This window comes from Pan troglodytes, chromosome 23 (assembly GCF_028858775.2).
Source record: "Pan troglodytes isolate AG18354 chromosome 23, NHGRI_mPanTro3-v2.0_pri, whole genome shotgun sequence".
Classification (NCBI taxonomy): Eukaryota; Metazoa; Chordata; class Mammalia; order Primates; family Hominidae; genus Pan; species Pan troglodytes.
The window spans coordinates 32432461-32451528 of record NC_086016.1 but is presented as its reverse complement, the minus strand read 5'-3'; the positions used below and the strand labels follow the sequence as shown (position 1 = coordinate 32451528).

Here is a 19068-nt window from a genome sequence, read left to right as displayed (position 1 = left end):
GAGTGTCCGCCTGCTGGGAAACTCTAAGCTGTGGGAAAGAGATAAGATGGTAGCACCTACTTGATGTTTTGTCCTACCAGCATCTGGGCCTGAAACAGGACCTCCCAAGGGGCAGTGAGGCCTGGCTGTGGCCCAGCCACCCAATCTGTTTATATCGAGGTGGGCAAGAGAAGGTACTGTGTGCTCCCTCCTCACACAAGTGCCAGAATCTGGCTGGCTGTGTGATCTTGGACATGTTGCTTCACTTCTCTGAGCCTCAGTTTCTCACCTGCAGAATGGTTATGATAACACTGACTTTGCAGGATCATTCTGAGGTTTAAATGAACTAATACAGGGTAGGTGCTCAGTGAATGTTCTTCTCCCTCTTAAAGACTGGAGCAGCTTGTGGTTCTATCTTTTCATTTTCTACTTCCCATCTTTGGCTATAATGATGAGTGTCAGTGAGGCCCAGCCCCTGTGGGCAGGAATGAACCCTAACCCATGATGAATCCTTACTTCCCCTGAGAGGGGTGATTATCCCCATTCTGTGGATGAGCGTACTGAAGACCGAGGAAAAAGTGCCCAAGGTTTGCCAGCTGGTAAATGGCAGAACTGCGACCAGAACCTGTTTCTTGACACTGCATCCAGTAGTGACTACACCTTGCTAAGGTGGCAGCAGGCAGGGTGCCAGGTGCTTACTGTCCCTAAGTCCCTAAGGTCCCTGAGGTCCCTACACCCAGGGCAGGAGTTAGCAGGAATCTGGCTGCCTCCCCCTTCCAGTATGGAGGGCAGAGCAGGTCTCAGTACAGGGAAAGGTCATGGCCGTCAAGCAGGAGAAAGGCACAGGGAGGAAAATCCTTGGAGAGGTCCTGGAAGCATGGCCAGATCAGGCCTGATTTAGTCCTCCCATAGGCCAGAGTCCGGATTGCATTGGTCTTGACCCCAACATGCTGCATAATGGCCATTTGACTTTGATATCTAGTCTGTGCCTTTTGGAAGAAGTGTTACTTTGTAGATGAGGCAGGGATTATGTTGCTTGTACCGGTGAGGAATCTGAAGGTTGGAGAACTCTTGCTGTTAGTGAACTGTGGAGCCAGACCAGAGAGGGATCCCAGGTCCTCCGACTGTCACCCAGTGCTCCTCTAGCTACGTAGCACTGACCATTCTCTTCCCCTTTCTCTTCCTCAGTCGAGGTAATTGAGCCTACAGGCTCAGGATACATTGCCGACTAGAGCAGAGCCCTGCCATCATCCATCCATTGTCCTAACCGATCACTTTATCCTGCAGACAGTACACTTGAGGGGTAGGAGGCCTCCTTTAACTGATTAGTCTGCCCCTGGTAAATCTATTGCCGCAATCCTGGGCCCAGAGACCCTCTCCAGCAGGGAGAACACTGTACTGGCCACCCCACTGGCAAGTCAATGCTCCTGATACTTAACCAGCTTAGAAGCCCCCACCTAGGATTTCAGGGCAGCTGCCAACTTTGGCTTTCTCTGTCTCATCCTTCCATTTCCCGTCTCTCCTCCCCCTACCCTACCCTACTCCATTCTGTGCCCTGTCCAGGTCTTCAGAGGCTGCCATAGCTTAGCACTCAACACCTCTTCAGGTAGAGAAATACTCAGCAGACCCAGCAGCCTGGGAGAGCAAACCAAGGCTTACTTTTGCCAGCTTATCCATCTTAGCAGTGAGCTTATTTACCACACATTTATTGAGCACCTACTCTGTCAGACCCTGTGATTTGGACAAGAGATATAGAACTGAACAAGATGTCTGTGTTTTATTGCCCTCAAGGCACTCACAGACTTGCTGAAAAATAGAACCACAGACAAATCTTTCCAGTGTTGAGTGATGAAGGCTGTCATTGAGGCATGCAGTTGCTCTGGGAGTACAGAGGAAAAAGCAGCCAGCCCCACCTACAGGAGCCTAGAAAGTAGTAGCATTTGATCCAGGCTTCAGAAGAGGCAAAGCAGGCAGTCCATTGGATGAGAGGGGGCCCATGTGCAAAGTCCCTCCCAAAAGCAGTCATTTCAGCATGTGTGCCAAGAGCAGAGATGACAAGAAGAACGGGAGGCAGTAGGATGATACGACAAGAAGAACGGGAGGCAGTAGAATGATACGAAGCAAGGGTAGGTTAGGGAAATGGGTTGGGCAGTCTGAGTCTAGCCTTGAATGTCAGGCTGAGGCCTCCTGTGTTGCATAAAAGTTAGTCCAGGAAATGGGTTGGGCGGTCTGAGTCCAGCCTTGAATGTCAGGCTGAGGCCTCCTGTGTTGCATAAAAGTTAGTCCAGGTCTGGCATGGAAGACGGCATAAAGAGGAGCTGGACTGCAGGCAGTGAGACCTGTTGGGAGAATCAAGGATGGCCTAAAAGGGCTGTGGTGAGACCTGGAAGAGGTCTGGAGCAGTGAGGATAAAGAGGCTGGCAAATCATTAGGGCTTGGTTCATGACTGCCATGTGGGCTGATGGAGAGGTAGGAAGGCTCTGGACTAGCTGAAGTGGCTTTGGCCTCTTACAGAGTCCATTCTGGAGCCCTCTGGCTACAGGGAAGCAAGGCCAGCTGTGGCCTTCCTCTGAAGAGGGCAGTGGGCTGCTGTGACTCTGCGTTGTCACAGCTCTGGGCTCCCCAAGGTGCCTGGTATGGCTGGCTTGCCCAGGGCACATCAAGGGGTTCTTTGTCTCCTTCCAGCAGGAGAGTGGGTTGGCTGACCTGGTTGGGGAAGGAATAGGATAAGCGGTGTTGAGCTTCCTGGTCTCTGCCTGGCAGACATATTGGATGATAAGGAAGGATGCAAGGAGAACCAGAAGAGAGGACTGGGGCCTGAGGACATGGAAAACCTACCTTAGGGTGGTATGGCAACTGGGAAGGGTGGGTTTGGGCCTTTGGACACAGCATACACTGATCAAGGGGAGGCACTTGGCAACTGGAGGCTTGTTTGACCTCACCTAGCACCTTTATTCTGTTCTTAGAGGTGGTGCCTTGGCTGGGACAAAACCTGTGAGAAGGCAAACCCCTCAGCACTTACAAGGGGCACCACCAGTGGCATCCGGAGATGAGAGATTCTGGCTGGAAATGTGGATTTTAGGCTAGTGTTTGAGAAAGGGCTCTGAACCAGGCACAGGGTCAGAGTGTCAGTGATGGCTCCACCACTGACCTTTGTAATATGTGACTTAGGCACATCCCTCACCCAACCATGGGGCTAATGCTTCCAGTTTTTTTCACCCAGCACTTACTATATGTGTAGCCCTGTGCTAGGCTCAGGATATAGACCTGATCTTGCCCTCACAGGGAAATCAGACATTAAACAAGTAGTTTCAACCAGTCTGGTCAACATAGTGAGACCCTGTCTCTAAAAAATAAATTAGCTGGGCATGGTGGCACGTGCCGGTAGTCCTAGCTACTACGGAGGCTGAGGCTGAGCCTGGGAGTTTGAGGCTGCAGTGAGCTGTGATTGTGCCACTGCACTCCAGCCTGGGTGACAGAGCGAGACCCCATTTCTAAAAAAAATTTTAAAAAGAGAAAGAAGTTACCAGGTGTGGTTGTATACAAAGGATTGTGAGGATCAAATGAGATAATTGGATTAGGAGCATAGTGTAAACAAATACTGCTGAACGGAGATCTGGAGACCTTAACCCTATGCCTTACTGAGCCACTAACTAGCTGTGTGACCTTGAGAAAGTTGCTTAATCTTGGTTTTGTTTTGTTTTGTTTTGTTTTTTTGAGATGGAGTTTTGCTCTTTTGCGCAGGCTGGAGTGAAATGGCACAATTGGTCTTGGCTCACTGCAGCCTCTGCCTTCCGGTTCAAGCGATTCTCAATGCCTCAGCCTCCCGAGTAGCTGGGGTTTTAGGTGCCCACCACCATGCCCAGCTAATTTTTGCATTTTTAGTAGAGACGGGGTTTTGCCATGTTGGCCAGGTTGGTCTCAAACTCCTGACCTCAGGTGATCCACCCACCTTGGCCTTCCAAAATGCTGGGATTACAGGCATGAGCCACCATGCCGGTCAAAAGTTGCTTAATCTTTTTAACCTCGGTTTTCCCCACATAAAAACTACGCAGTTTGTATGTGTGTGTGTATGTGTGTTTGTTTTTAAGAGACAGGGTCTGGCTCTGTCACCCAGGCTGGAATGCAGTGGTGCAATCACAGCTCACTGCAGCCTCAACCTCCCAGGCACAAGCGATCTTCCCACCTCAGCCTCCTGAGTAGCTGGGATTACAGGCTGAAGCCACCATGCCTGGCTACTTTTTTTACTTTTTGTAGAGACAGAGTCTCACTATGTTGCCCAGGCTGGTTTCAAACTGCTGGGCACAAGCGATCCTCCCTCTTCAGCCTCCCAAAGTGCTTACATTATAGGCATGAGCCACTGTGCCAGCCAACTAAGGCAGCTTTAGTGGGATGGTGTTGAAGACAGCTACATCTGACATCCTGAGACTGACCGTGGAGTATATGAAAAGTGTTTTGAAGCCTGAGTAACATAGGGAGACCCCATCTCTACATCCCATAATTTAAAAATTAGCTGGGCATAGTGGTGCGCACCTGTTGTCCCAGCTACTTGGGAGGCTGAGGTAGGAGGATCACTTGAGCCTGGGAAATCAAGGCTACAGTGAGCCATTATTGCACTACTGCACTCCAGCCTGGGCAACGGAGACCCTATCTCAAAACAAAAACAAAAACAGTGCTTTGAGAAGTTCTCTATGTGGTACCACGCAAGTTCAGGGGAGTCACCATGGCACATGCCACAGAAGCCACTGCTCCCAGCATGCTCTGTTCCTCTTGTGAGAGGACCTCTCTGATTGATTGATTGAGACAGGGTCTTACTTTTTTGCCCAGCTTGGTCTTAAACTCCTGGCTTCAAGTGATCTTCTTGCCTCTGCCTCCCAAAGTGCTGGAATTAGAGGCATGAACTACCGTACCAGACTGGACTTCTCTTTGTGTGCAGGATCGGTGTCCCTCAGGACTTTGGGAATGTAATCAAATCAAGGGATGCTTTGATTTATCTAGCTCTTTAGTCTGCAAAGTGCTTTCATTTCCACTGCCTCTCAGTAACCCTTATAGGAGCAATGGGAAATTGGTAGGCTATTATTTTACCCTGTTTCCTGATAAGGAAACCAAGGGTGAGCAAGTGATGGAACAGGGCCTGGCACCCAGCATTCCTCCTTCCTAATTTCCCATCTTACCAAAGTTGGTGACCACTGTGTGGCCTCTCCTCCTCCCCTTCCTGTCCCAGTCTTAGGACTTCAGCCCAGCCCCAAGTGTCTGCACTTCTCCTACCAGGCTTTTCAGGTTGTTTTTGTTGCTAAGTTGTCATGATGGATGACACAATTCCTGTCCCAGGACTCCACACACAGCTCCTCATATGTACCCCAAGACAAGGCAGGAGTAGCTGGGTCGTGAGTGACCCAGTGAAGGAGCATAAGTTTGGAGAACTCCTGTCCCTACTCAGTGCTTTGGACCTTGGACACTGTGAGTCCAGAAGCGATCTTCCGCGGCCAGCCACTTTTGGAGAATGCTGCTGCTTTCCCTTTCATCTTCGCTTGGCTTCACAAAAAAAGAGAACCTAGGCTGGGCACTGTGGCTCACGCCTATAATCCCAGTACTCTGGGAGGCCAAGGTGGACAGATCACTTCAGTCCAGGAGTTCAAGACCAGCCTGGGCAACATAGCGAAACCGTATCTCTACTAAAAATACAAAAAAATTAGCTGGGTGTGGCAGTGGCATTGGGAGCAGGAGTATTATTAGGATTAAGGGAGATGTTGTTGGTAAAGCACCCAGCACAGTGTCTGTCACAAAGTAAGGGCTCTGTGGAACATGGCGGCTCTCACAATTCGAGTGTAAATTACCCTCTGAGATTTTACCTCAGACATTTAGCATAATGGTAAGGGAGCAATGCAGCTTTGGGGTGAAAATCTGGCTTCCCTCACGTGCTCTTCCAACCTACCCCACGACCGTGGAGGTTAGGCAGGAGCCAGTCCCACTCAGCTTGTGGTCTGGAGCTTCCTGGCCTGCCAGGGCAGGTTGGGAATCCCCCCATGAGTTCCTCGCTGAGTCATCTGGAGCAGGGCTGTGATCTGAGGGCCTGACCTTCCCTTTCCTTGGTCTGTGAAGATAAGCAGAAGTAAGAGCAAAGGTGGGCCTCCCGAAAGATTCCACTCAAGGCTTGCAACCAGAGTGCTGCCCGGGGCCTCTGTCCTCCTGGGTGGTGGTAGTCACTTGGGGAAGGAGTCTGAGTTTGCTTAATAATTACCACCACCCTCCTCTGTGTTTTTTTTTGTGGGTTTTTTGTGGTTTTTTGGTGGGTTTTTTTTTTTTTTTTTTGAGTCAGGGTCTCCCTCTCTCACCCAGGCTGGAGTGCAGTGGCACAATTATGGCTCACTGCAGCCTTGAACTCCTGGGCTCAAGCAATCTTCCACCTCAGCCTCCTGAGTAGCTACGACTACAGACATGCAGCACTATGCCTGGCTAATTTTTAAAAGAATTTTGTAGAGACAGGGTCTCACTCTCTTGCCCAGGCTGGTCTCAAACTCCTGGCCTCAAGCAATCCTCTGGCCTCTGCCTTCCAAAATGTTGGGATTATAGGCGTGAGCTACTGTGCCTGGCACCATGTAGACTTTCATCCTGAGCTTCCTGTTCTGCTTCTGAGTGACCCCCTCCATCCTCCCAGGATAGTCACAGTAATGCCGTTTCACAGAGGAGCCTGTATGGTGGACGAGGCTTTCACCTACATCACCTCGTTTAATTCTGTGAGAGTATTTATCATCATAGTCCCCATTTTAAGAAGCAGAAACCAAGTCCCAGAGAGGCAAAGTGACTTGCCAAGCATCACACAGCTTGTGCCTCTGAGTCCACTGAACTCCAGGCTCCTCAGGAGCAAGGCTGTGTATACCCAGCCTACTGGACAGCACTTGGTGGTGGAGTTGAGTGACAGGGAGAGATGAGCAGGGCCCGGATTCACTTTCCAGTGCCATCCCCTGCTTGACTTGGACTTTGGCCAGTTATTGTCTTTCTGAAGAACCTGAGTTTCCTTATTCACAAAAGGGAGTTGATAATTAGAGGATTTATCTCATGGGCTTGTCAGGATTAAATGAAATAATGTAAGTTAAGTGCTGAACACAGTGTCTGGTGCATAGCAAGCGTCTGTTGTTATAACAGACATTCAGTTAAGTTAATTGAATATTAGAATTGTAATGTTATAAAATGCCATCATCAAGCAGATCTGTGCTCAGCCCTGTGCTGGGCTTTGAGGAAGATCTAGAGCTGGTACCAGGCCAGAGAGGGAATGCTCTTTATCAAGTTCTTACTATGCTTTACCCACCTGCTATCAAGGTAGAGGAGCATATTCCCTTTTCACTGCTGACAACACTTAATGAAATTCAGAGTGTCTGAGGTCACCAAGCTCATGAATCACTCAACACACACATTTGTTGGCCAGGCACGGTGGCTCACACCTGTAATCCCTACACTTTGGGAGGCTGAGGTGGGTGGATCATGAGGTCAGGAGATCGAGACCATCCTGGCCAACATGGTGAAACCCCGTCTCTGCTAAAAAAAAAAAAAAAAAAATTAGCTGGGCGTGGTGGTGCACACCTGTAGTCCCAGCTACTCAGGAGGCTGAGGCAGGAGAATAGCTTGAACCCGGGAGGCGGAGGTTGCAGTGAGCCGAGATTGCGCCACTGCACTCCAGCCTGGGCGACAGAGCAAGACTCCGTCTCAAAACAACAATAACAACACACACACACACACACATTTATTGAGCACCAGCTAGGTATCAGGCTTGGGACACACTGCAGAGAATGAGGCCAAGAGAGCCCCTGCCCTCCAGGAACATGCCTTCTCATGAAATGCTGCCTCTGCAGAACAGCCTTTAGGTGGAGAAGCTCCACCTGTCCCACTGGACTGCTCACATTCCCCAAACAAGCCATTCCTTCTCCTATTAACTAGCATTTGAACATACTGAGTGTTTTGCCTGGTGTGTTCTTTCCCCTTTCTCAGCCTAGCTACTTCCTGTCACCCTTCAAACCCCAATTCAAAAGTCAACTCCCCTTTAAAGCTTTCTCTAAACAGCCCGTCCTCACCCTGGGGTCTTTTTGCAGTCTCCTAGCCCCTTCTACATGCTCCTGTGATGGCACTTCTTCTCTGTGTGCTAGTTATTTACCTACCTGTTTGTTGATGCCAGATTGACCTCCTCAAGGGCAGGGACCACATTTTATTCATCTTTGTAGATTCAGGGCCTGGAACACAGGCTCTAGAAAGGTGTGCATGGAATATAATGAGGGCCTGATTGTGTTCTGTCCCTGGAATAGTTAGGAGAGGCTTTGTAGAGATGAGAAGGAGTTCGGAATGATGCTTCCCAAGATGATGGCACCAAAATTGAATGGGGGTTGAAGGAAGATGGCTCAGGGGTAGGGGCCTATAGAGATGGGACTAGGGGAGAAAGGGATGTGCAGGGGAACAGGAGGGCCTTGAGAGCCAGGGCCTGAAGTTTCTTTGTTTTTTGTGTTGTTGTTGTTGTTGTTGTTATTATTGTTCTTTGTTTTCTGTTTGTTTGTTTGTTTTGAGAAAAGGTCTTGCCCTGTGACCCAGTGGCCCAGTCTAGGGTGCAGTGGCACAATCATGGTTCACTGCAGCTTCAAACTCCTGAGCTCAAGTGATCCTCCCACTTCAGTCTCCCGAGCAGCTGGGAAGACAGGGCGTGTGCCGTAATGCCCAGCTACAGGGTCTGAGGTTTCTGTTGGATAATGAGGGCAGTAGGGAGCCATGGACGAGTCTGGGCAGAGGAGGGGCCTTATATAAACAGTGAGTCAAGACTAATTTTGGTAAGATCTATCAATGAGATCTAGCAGTTTGGTAAGGATGAGTCAGGGTGGCCCCTGGGTGCCTGCAGTGAGATTGTGATCCAAGGACTCAGTCACCAGCAAGGGAATTTCAAGCAGCACTCTGCCTGGTAGGAGCTGGGATTTGGAGAAAAGATGTCTTCTGTTGAGAATAGTCTCGGGCGGCACTCAGTCACTAATACCCGTAATCCTAACACTTTGGGAGGCTGATGCAGGCAGATCACTTGAGCCCAGGAGTTTGAGACTAGCCTGGGCAACACGGTGAAACCTTGTCTCTACAAAAAATACAAAACTTAGTGGGGCATGGTAGCATGAGCCTATGGTCCCAGCTACTTGAGAGGCTGAGGTGGGAGGATGGCTTAAGCCCAGGAGGCGGAGGCTGCAGTGAGCCGAGATCATGCCACTGCACTCCATCTTGGGCGACAGAGCGAGACCCTATCTAATACCTTTCTGCAGTTGTCAGGGAGAGCTGCTTGGGAGTTTCTCTGTGGTCTACGCCCTTCCCTAGATGAGTGCATCAGAGGAAGGTAGATACCTTGGTTTTTCTTTTTGGGAGCCAGCAAGGCTAGTGCTAAAGGAACCATTTCTCACACTGACTAGGGTGGAGCTGAGCAGAGTAGAGAGCTGGGCAGAGGTCCAGGGCACCAAGGCCAGTGAAGGGTGGAGAGAACCTGTTTACCATTGTGCACTGACCCAGCACTAGAAGCAGAGCCAGGGAATTCCTCATGGGAAAGACAGGCAGCCCCAGAATTAGCCTGCATTGGGAAGGAGGGAGAGTGAAGCAAGCCAGACTCTCTCACTCAGACAAGGAGCCTGGACACTGCCAGCTGGCTCCTAGGCAGGGGTGGCCGGGCCCCAGAAGGGAGTGCCAGGCTGCTGCAGACCCTCTTCCTTTTTCCTACCAACTCACAGAGTGTGTGGCGTCAGGCAGACCGCTTACCTTCTGGGGAGGGGATGGCCTCACTGCATGATCTCATAGGTTTCCCAGTCCTGACAGCCATTTGCACACCACCAGCCTACCCTCTCCTGCCTTTGGTTTCTCATCATCACTTCTTATGGAACTGGTCTAAAAGCCATTTATACCTTCATTCATTACCACCTCTTAGGGTAGTGAACTCCAGAGGTTGTTGCCTAGTATGCAAAACAGGTCAGCCTTTTGTTTGTCCTCACTTCACTTTCAGGCTCTGGGTGGAGAGGGAAACCCTCTGGATCGGTGATTGGCCATGCTCCCCCTGCACATCCACTTCCCAATTTTCCACACTTTGGTGGGACTTCCTCCAACTGCCTCCTCTCCATCCTGGAGACCCAAGTGTGAGGGTTTTTTTTTCACGTTATTCACCCCTGCCTTTCTCGGCACAGAGGGTGATAAGAAGAGGGAAGGGAATGTGACAGGGATTGAAGCCATGGTATGAGCGGGGGACTTTATATGTCTTGGATAGTTTAGTGCTCAGGTGGCAGCCTCTACTTCCAGGCTATGTAACCTTGGGCATATTACTCCACTGTGCTGAATCTTAGTGTTCTTGTCTATTAAATGGAGATAATTAAAGCTATTTCCTTGGGGGATTGTGTGCCTGTGTAGTGTTTGGCAGAGCTAGTACACGGCCAGCGCATGAAAGTGTCAGCTCTTAATTGCCTCACATCAATGTTTACCAATGTTCTCTGAGGAGGTGGCATTCCTCCTGGGTTACAGATGAGGAACTGGAAGCTCAGAGAGCAAAGCAGCCAGCCCTGTTTCACACAGCTGTAAAGCGGTAGAGCTTGGATCAGCGGCCAGGAGTTAGAATTTGTTTACCATTGAGCAAATTAAGTAATCTCTCAGAGCCTCAATTGCTTCATGAGTAAAATGGTGGTAATCATGCCCTGCCTTCCTCAAAGGCCTGTGTATGGGGACCAGTCAGATGAGAAAAGAGATGTGAAATTGCTAGTTAAGCCGCAAATACCAGTCACCTAATAGCTACCATTTGCTGGCCACCCACCAGGCTGGGCCCTTGTACACATTTATTCCTCATTGCAGCCCTATAAGAGATGAGGTGTGCGTTATGACCCCACTGAAAGATGAAGAAGTTGTCACTTGTTGCACATGGTCTCCCAGTTAGTAGATGGCAGAACTGGAGTACCTAGCTCAGCTAACTTCAAGTCCCCACTCTATTTATTCTCCCCTACACCCCACCTGGTTTCCCCTATGGGTGAGAGGAGGATCAGTCCTGTGGTCTGTGACCTCAGACTTTCTGCTTAGGGTGTATTTTTCTTTGTTTGGGCTGGTTCAGGGAGTGAGGCTTGGAGGAGGGTTTAGACGGGTTCCTTGGTATCAAGATTTATCTCCCACGACAGGCTAGGATAAGGAGGTGATGAGCATGGACACTGCCCTTGCTGAACCTGCCTAGCCAGAGGTGCTGAGATGTGCTTGGGCAGAAAGCAGATGTCTAGAAGGACAAGGGAAGAGAGAACCCCAGCCCTTGGTCTCAGTAGCCTGGGAAGCAGTCTTGTCCTTCTGAACTTTTGGAAGCCTCAAGCCTCTGGGTTTTGGGAGAACGCTAGGAAACTGGGAACCTACAGAGAATGGGGTCAGCAGAGCGTCACTGCTGCCTTGGACCATGACATGGCACAGCATGGCTAAGCCTGTTCCAGTCCAGGAGCCTGACAAGATCTGTGATTAGGTGCCACCTTTGTCTCCTCTGAGCCTTTCCTCCTCAGAAGCTGGGGTTGCCAGCAAATGGCAGATTGCCCTGGCCGGGTGTGGTGGCTCATGCCTGTCATCCCAGCACTTTGGGAGGCTGAGGCGGGTGGATCACATGGTCAAGAGATTGAGACCATCCTGGCCAACATGGTGAAACCCCGTCTCTACTAAAAATACAAAAATTAGCTGGGTGTGGTGGTGCCCCAGCTACTTGGGATGCTGAAGCAAGAGAATCACTTAAACCCGGGAGGTGGAGGTTGCAGTGAGCCGAGATCATGCCACTGCACTCCAGCCTGGGCGACAGAGCAAGACTCCGTTTCAAAAAAAAAATGGCAGATTACCCAGGCTTACCATCTGCACCTGAGGTTGTGCTGGCAAACCATCCCATCCAGTGTATTGGTGTCTCTGAGCATTGCTAGGTACGGGCAGGCCACTCACTGGGGCAGTCACAACACTGGAGGAGGGGGTTAGACTGTCTCCAGTGGCTTGGGGGCCAGAGATGGAGCCACACAGAAGCATCTGGAGAAGGGCCTGATTTCCCCACAGCCTTCCCCAGGGAGCTGGAAATAGCATATAGGTCACTGTGACAGAGGGGAAGCCCTGGGTCAGCTACTTACTTATTAGCTTTGTGACTTTGTCCAAGTCATACAACCTTTCTGATCAGGCCAAGTCTGTCATGGTCCAAATGGAAATAGTAATTAATCTGTGAGGGCCCCACTTCACTGGGCTATTAGAGGGACACGTACAATTTCTAAGGCAGAAGTAGCTTGTAGCCCTGATGCAGTGCAGATGAAGGTAATGATGTCATGGAGAAAGCCAGGCAGGCAGCTGTTGAACACCTGGGGCGTGTGGTAGGAGTCACAGAAGAAGTTCAAGACCCGGTCCAGCTGGGGAGGGACAGTGCTGAGTAATATGAGCAAGTGGTAATGAAGTGCATATTTCACACTTAATGACTTGACTCATTTATCAGTTGGTGCTGAAATCAGTTTTAGGGGCTTGTGACCAGCATTTAAAACAATAGAATAGAAAAATAGAAAATCAATCTGGAAATATCAGAGTGCATTTGTACATGTAAGGGCAACTCGTTTCCTAAAATGTATTCTGGTTGTGTGTGTGTATGTGTGTTGTGTTTGTGTGGGTCTCAGTTTAAAAAGCATGAGACATGGTGTTCTGAGCCAGGATGAAGATCTTCAGGTTGGAGGACATTTTACGAGATCTAGGCAGGCAGGCAGGCAGGCAGGCAGGCAGGCATGCAGGCATGCAGGCATGCAGGCATGCAGGCTGTGTGGAGGCTGAGGGCTTGACCTGTGGAGGCAGAGAAGTGTAGTACAAGGGTCAAGAGCATGAGCTGTAGAGTCAGTCAGGCCTGGGTTTGAGTCCCAGCTCTGCCACTTATAGCTACATGGTCTTAAAACACTCTTAACATTACTAAGCCTTGGATTCTACTTTAAAATGGGGAGAATGGGCCGGGCGCTGTGGCTCACGCCTGTAATCCCAACACTTCAGGAGGCCGAGGCGGGTGGATCGCCTGAGGTCAGGAGTTCAAGACCAGCCTGGCCAACATAGTGAAACCCTGTCTTTACTAAAAATGCAAAAAATTAGCTGGGTGTGGTGGTGGGCGCCTGTAATCCCAGCTACTCGGGAGGCTGAGGCACGAGAATCACTTGAACCCGGAAGGCGGACGTTGCAGTGAGCCGAGATCGCGCCATTGCACTCCAGCCTGGGCAACAAGCGCAAAACTCCGTCTCAAAAAAATAAAATAAAAAGGGGAGAATGATGTTATAGTAGGGTTATTACAAAAGGTACATGTGATAAAGGTATGTGAAGCATTGAGAAGAAAATTGTAAGTAGTAAATAATCTACGAATGGTAACTACTGTTGCTGATATTATTATTGTTGTAGTGATGGTTTTTAATGTAATATTGGGCTCTGAAGGGTTACTGTCACTTGGAGAAGGGAGAAGAAAGGGCATTCAGTTAGGGATGAGTGGATGGTGAGGGATAAACATGTGTGTGCCTGGTATGGGAGAATTGTATGGCCTCAAAAGCGGTGTTGAGATTATGGTGGAAGTTACTAGGACAATCTTGGCATAAGGTGGGGAAGAAAGCTTTAGCAGTGGAAACTGTTTAACAATAGGGTGACTTCACCTGGAGGTAAGGAAGGCCCATCCCTGGAGGAGTTCCAGCAGTGGCTGAGCCAAAAGAAACTGGTCTCACTTGTCTCTTTTGGCTTCAGAGACTCCCTCAGGCTACCTTAAGGAAGGAGGGGTTTTCTGGAGGATGAGTGAGGCCGCCAGATTTGCGACATCCCCCGTGGGCCATTTGTGGTCCCTTATACTGGGCCAGCTTCTCTCTCACTAGCAATTGGTTCCTGCCCTCTCCACTGTCAGGAGGAAGCCTCCTCAGGGCTTCTACACGGTCATACTATTTTCAGGGACCCCTCTGGCCCCAGCTTCATCCCACAGCTCCTCTGTGGGCCTCCTTAGAGGGTCAAATTCATAAGATAGACTGTACAAGCATGTAGCGAAACTGAGGATCAGAGAAGAAAGGGGACTTGCCTAATGTAGAAAGGATTTCTACATCAGACAGCAGTTGGATCAGATGTTTTCTAAGATCCTGACTGAGTTAATTGAAGGATATGTGACTCTTCTGATTTAACAACAAAAAAAATAGCCTGCAATGTTTCAGGAGTATATCCTGTGCCTAGAGACATCTACCTGCAGTTAGAGAGCATGTGGTACGCTGAGTGCTGGGTACAGCGAGACCTCCAGTGTCTTCCTTCTCACCATCTCCAGGTAGATTAAACTCCTCTGCTGTTAAAGGAAAAACCATTCAGATGGCCATATTGCCTTAAAATTTTCCTAATTTAGGATTTAAAAAATCAAAACAGATCTTTCAATTGACATGCACAGTTAAAGTAGTAGTGGGTTTTTTGTTTGTTTCTGAGAAGATCTTGCCAAATCAATGGTGTAGCTTAAAATCAGTGGTGTCTTAGATCCAGGAAATATGGTAGTTTGTTTTGTACTCTTCTGAAGTTCCGGTTTGAGGTTTGACATTGGGGGTTTGAAACTGCCAAAGCTGTTATCTGGCATCAGTTAAAAGAACTCTGAATTTAACATGTTCCTCTGTGTATCTGCAGTTGGGAGAATGGGCGTCTTTGAGTCCCTGCAGTTAGATTTTATCAATAAAGCCAGACTGAGGGTTGAGGTATCAGATAGACATATTTAATCACCTGTGAGTTCTTTGGAAACTGGTAATCTCAAGTGAAAACCTTGCCCTCTGTAAGCCTCAGTTTCTTCATCTGTGCAGTGGGGATATTGGATTAGCCATTATCTACATCCATAACTGCCAGAACTTCCTGTTGACTCAGTTTGGGCACCCTTCTGACTGGTTAACTAGAAGGCTGTTCCTCTGACTTGTTGCATAAGCAGTGCATTATAGGTGGTGGAAGGTATCATGGCCTGGGAGGTGTGGGCCCTTAGTTTCTGCTCCTGGGATGTTTGGGGGTTGCCCGGAGATACATATCCCTTTGTAAATTACCTGAGCTTTTGTAAAGGCGTGGTCCTTGCTTTGCTTTTATCAGGAAAGGCAAAGAAAGGAGTAACTCATGCCCTAGTTCTGCCTTTAGGTGGTGAGAGGGGCAGCAGTTCAAGGTGGGGTGCCTTGTATCAGTGCGTTGAGGCGGCCTCCTTTGCCTGGGCTGTAGTCCTTCCTCAGACGTTCAGTTCCAAGGCTACTCTCAGGCCTGGGCACTTCCCCAGATAAAATGCACTGAAGAAGACCTTCCCTTTTGTGTCTTAGAGGCCTCAGCTCTGCCAGGGCCCCTCCCTCTGCTCTTCCAACCAGTAAAAGTCACAGTAGCACATTTCCTTCCGGCAGAGAGAGGATCAGAGACTCAGGCCTGGGCCAAGCCCCAGCCCCACTGTGTCCTGTTCCTGAGAACCTCCTCTGAGCTGCCTCCGACCCTGTGCTCCTTTCTGAGAGGTCAGGCAGCACTGTGTGCTGGCTCTTGGCTGGGACCTGACTTGTATTTGAGTCTGGGTTTTTCCACTGATTGAACGCTAAGCAAGATACCTTTCCCGAGTATCTTACCTCTCTAAGCCTGTTTCCTTGTCTGTCATTAATACCTTATTCTGTTAAGAAAGCAGAAAAAAGCACCTTGGTGCTGAGTTGTTTTCCCCACATTCAGTGCCCACCAGAATATCAACTCCATGAGGGTCAAGACTTTGTTTTAATCATGGGACGGCATCCCCATAACCCATCCAGAGGCCCTCGCCCTAGAACACTGCAACACAGTTGTGCTAGCTGCCCAGTCAGTAGATCTACAGATAGAAGAAGTGGTATTTGATGGGGCTTTGAAGTGTGTGTAGGATTTTGATGGGTGGAGACGATTTGGGAAGCATTCCAGCAAAGGGACTGGCATGAATAAAGGCTGAGAGGGAAAGGGCCAGGGCATAATTGGGGAAACTCTGAGTAATGAGTTTGGCTCAAGTAAAGAGGTGAGCATATTATTTCTGTACTCGTTTGACTAGTTTTTGTGTTCAACTCTGCACCTTGTACACCGGCCCTCTGAAGAGGCTTATTGACTAAGGCAGACCCAGGACAGGAATGCTTTGCTTTGCTGCACAGATGCAGACACTCACTCAGCCTCTGCCTCAGAGAGGTACCATGGGTCCTGGCCACATTAGGGAAGTAGGCACTTGAACCACCTGCTGTCTCTCTAGCTTATGCCTTGAGGCGGTGGATGGGGAGGTGGCGTGTTCCCTCTCATCTGCAATAGGATGGTCCGAGGTAGCAGTCCTGAAGGGAACAGCAGGGATGGTAGGCAGGAAGAATGGAGGTCTGACCAGGCTGGCAGCTGGGAATGAAGCCAGGGCCTTTGCTTCCCTTGGCACCTCTCACAGGCCCTGCCCTCTGCTCCACAGGCTGGAGGAAGTCCCCCTGGAGGTGCTGAGGCAGAGGGAGTCCAAGTGGCTGGACATGCTCAACAACTGGGACAAATGGATGGCCAAGAAGCACAAAAAGGTGAGGGGCCTGGCCTCAGGTCTTGGGCTGGGAGTTGGCAGCTTGGGGAGGAGGAGGAAGAGGGAGGAAGTTCATCAGCTAGGAAAGCAGGGGCTTCTATAACTGCCAGATGCCTTAGGTGTCCTCCAACTGCCAGTGCAGGACAGAAGCTGGCTTGAAGGCAGGGGGAAGGTTGGGTCCTAACACAATGACTTCAGATTCATGCAGAACATTGTCCTGGAGCTAAACCTCAAAGCCACTCTTAGCCAACAGCCATAACACAGCTTTCCTCTAGCCTTCCCAGGGGAAGGACTTAAGTGCTGCTTACCAGCTATCAAGGAGGACTTTACAATACTGCCAGTAACTAGCGTGTATGGAACATTTACTTTGTGCTTGGCACTTGCCTGGGATAATTCCTTACAGCACCCTAGTGTGAGGTTAGTAATAGTAGTATCCCCACTTTACTGATGACCTGGTCAAGATTTGAACCCAAGCAGTGTACCTTTAGCACCTGCCCTCTTAGCCACCACAGTACGAGGCCTTCTTTACCCTCTAGATTAACTTGATGACTTCCCTCTTGACTCCTGGCCAAAGAAAGAAGAAAGTAACTTCACACTTTAATGATAGTCTTACGAAAATGAAATCACCCAGTAGTCCTTTTCAAGTGAGGCTGTCTTTAGACACTAGCTCTATTGCCCTGTGGGAACATTCTTGCCCACCACTCTTAAGTGTGTGTGTGTGTTAATATCCTTGGCTGCCCTCAGCATGGTGTTACCACCTGGCCTAGAGGAGGCCTGTTCCGAGCCTTACAGCTAGGGTCTCTCTGTACAAGTTCCTAATGCACAGAATGAACCCTATTGCCCACTCTCATCAGCTGACACTCTGGTCTGATCCAGGCTGGCACAGCTGGCTGCAGGGCCTCACAGAAAGCTCAGGACTGACAGTCAGGCATATAGACTTGGGCCCAGCCCCACTCCTTTCCTCTCTTCACACCTGTGGCTAACTGTGGAACTTCTGGGCAAGTCACTTCACCCTCTCAGCCTCAGTTTCTCTGGCCAAATGGGAGTGATAATCCTGTTGCTCCCCACGAAGTGGTGGTAAGTGCTTCATAGACTGTATCATAGATGGTGAAGCCCTGTGCTATGAGGAGAGGCTCACCCAGACCTGGGCTCTTGCTTGTTATTCTCTATAGCTATCTGTCTGTCTGTCTGTCTGTCTGTCTGTCTGTCTATCTATCTATCTATCTATCTATCTATCTATCTATCTATCTATCTATCTGTCTATCTATTTATTTATTTGAGACAGGGTCTCACTCTGTCACCCAGGCTGTAGTGCAGCAGCATGATCTTGGCTCACTGCAGCCTCAAACTCCTGGAGTTAAGTGATTCTCCCACCTCAGCCTCCCAAGTAGCTGGGACCACAGGCACATCACCACACCTGGCGAATTTTTGTATGTTTTGTAGAGATGGGGTTTCACCATGTTGCCCAGGCCGGTCTGGAACTCCTGAGCTCAAGCAATCCATGTGCGTCGGCCTCCCAAAGTGCTGGAATTACTGGCATGAGCCACTGCACCCAGCCTATCTCTTTTTTAAAAAACAATGTTAAGACGGTTATTCCTCACCTGCTTCCTGCCTGACTCTGGCTCTGTTTCCCTGCCTCATCATTCCTCTGGCTCTTACTGTGAGCTGTAGCTTGCTCTCCAGCAATCTGTTATGGTGACTGGTGGTTGGCAGGGACCTTCCGTGTTCTTGAAAATAGGGATTCCAGAGGGGAGCTTCGGGGAGCACCTCTCAGCAGAGTAGCAGCTGACACTTCCCCTTTTCTTTCCTGGCACTGTGGTTAGAGCCCAAGACCTGCCCCTGCCCAGCTGAGGCCTCCAGAGGAAGTGCTTCAATCCACCGTGCCCAGAGGCCCTAACTCACTGCTTCTCTCCAGCCCAGAACCATCCACTGGGTGCCCCTCGTGCCATCTCAGCTGTGGCCATACTGGGCCCTGCCCTCGGGGCTCTTCCTGCCTGTGGAGGCTTGAGTTCTCCCTCTGGTCAGGAAGTCGTGGCACAGGAAGTATGATACCTGTTTCAGGAAGTGGGCTCAGACCCAACACTTCTCCTGGACTCATACATAGTCCTGCTGGGAGGGTGCCTTCCTTTCCGGAGACTCCCAGCCATGTCTAGGACAGAATTCTGGTCCTGCAGGGAGGCAGGGCTGGGGCTGGAATGCTGTCTTCCCGCAGGGCCCTGCCCTCACAGAGTTCAGCAGGCAAGGGTGTGTCCTCACTCAGCTTTCATCAGAGACCTCCTTTCCCAAGGCCTGGCCTCAGAGAATGGTAATCCTCTGTGGTTTCTGGGAATACTTTCCCATTTTATCCTTACTGGTCCCTACCATCCTCCCTAAGGCAGGCAGGGTAGGGATGACCCCCTCCAGCACCTTTATGCTGAGGAGGCCAGAGTGGGAAAGGCTGGCTGTACTCCCAGCTCTTTGCTGCCCGGGAAGTGTTCCAGGGCTCTCCTGGAGAAGGCCAAGTATTATGGGGGCTGTGATGATGTGGGGCTGCCTCTTGCTGAGCTTAGCTCTGTGGGAGA

At 49.9% G+C, this 19068-nt stretch overlaps 1 protein-coding gene across 3 annotated transcripts in view; it reads left to right on the top strand.

Moving 5' to 3' along the window:
• TBC1D10A (TBC1 domain family member 10A) overlaps positions 1 to 19068 on the top strand; it is a 34916-nt gene that overhangs the window by 5864 nt on the left and 9984 nt on the right. For all 3 annotated transcript variants that reach the window (XM_016938952.3, XM_016938953.4, XM_063808137.1), the window contains one exon: positions 16409 to 16508. In XM_016938952.3, the coding sequence (XP_016794441.1) occupies positions 16409 to 16508 (100 nt within the window). The remainder of the gene's footprint in view (positions 1 to 16408; positions 16509 to 19068) is intronic.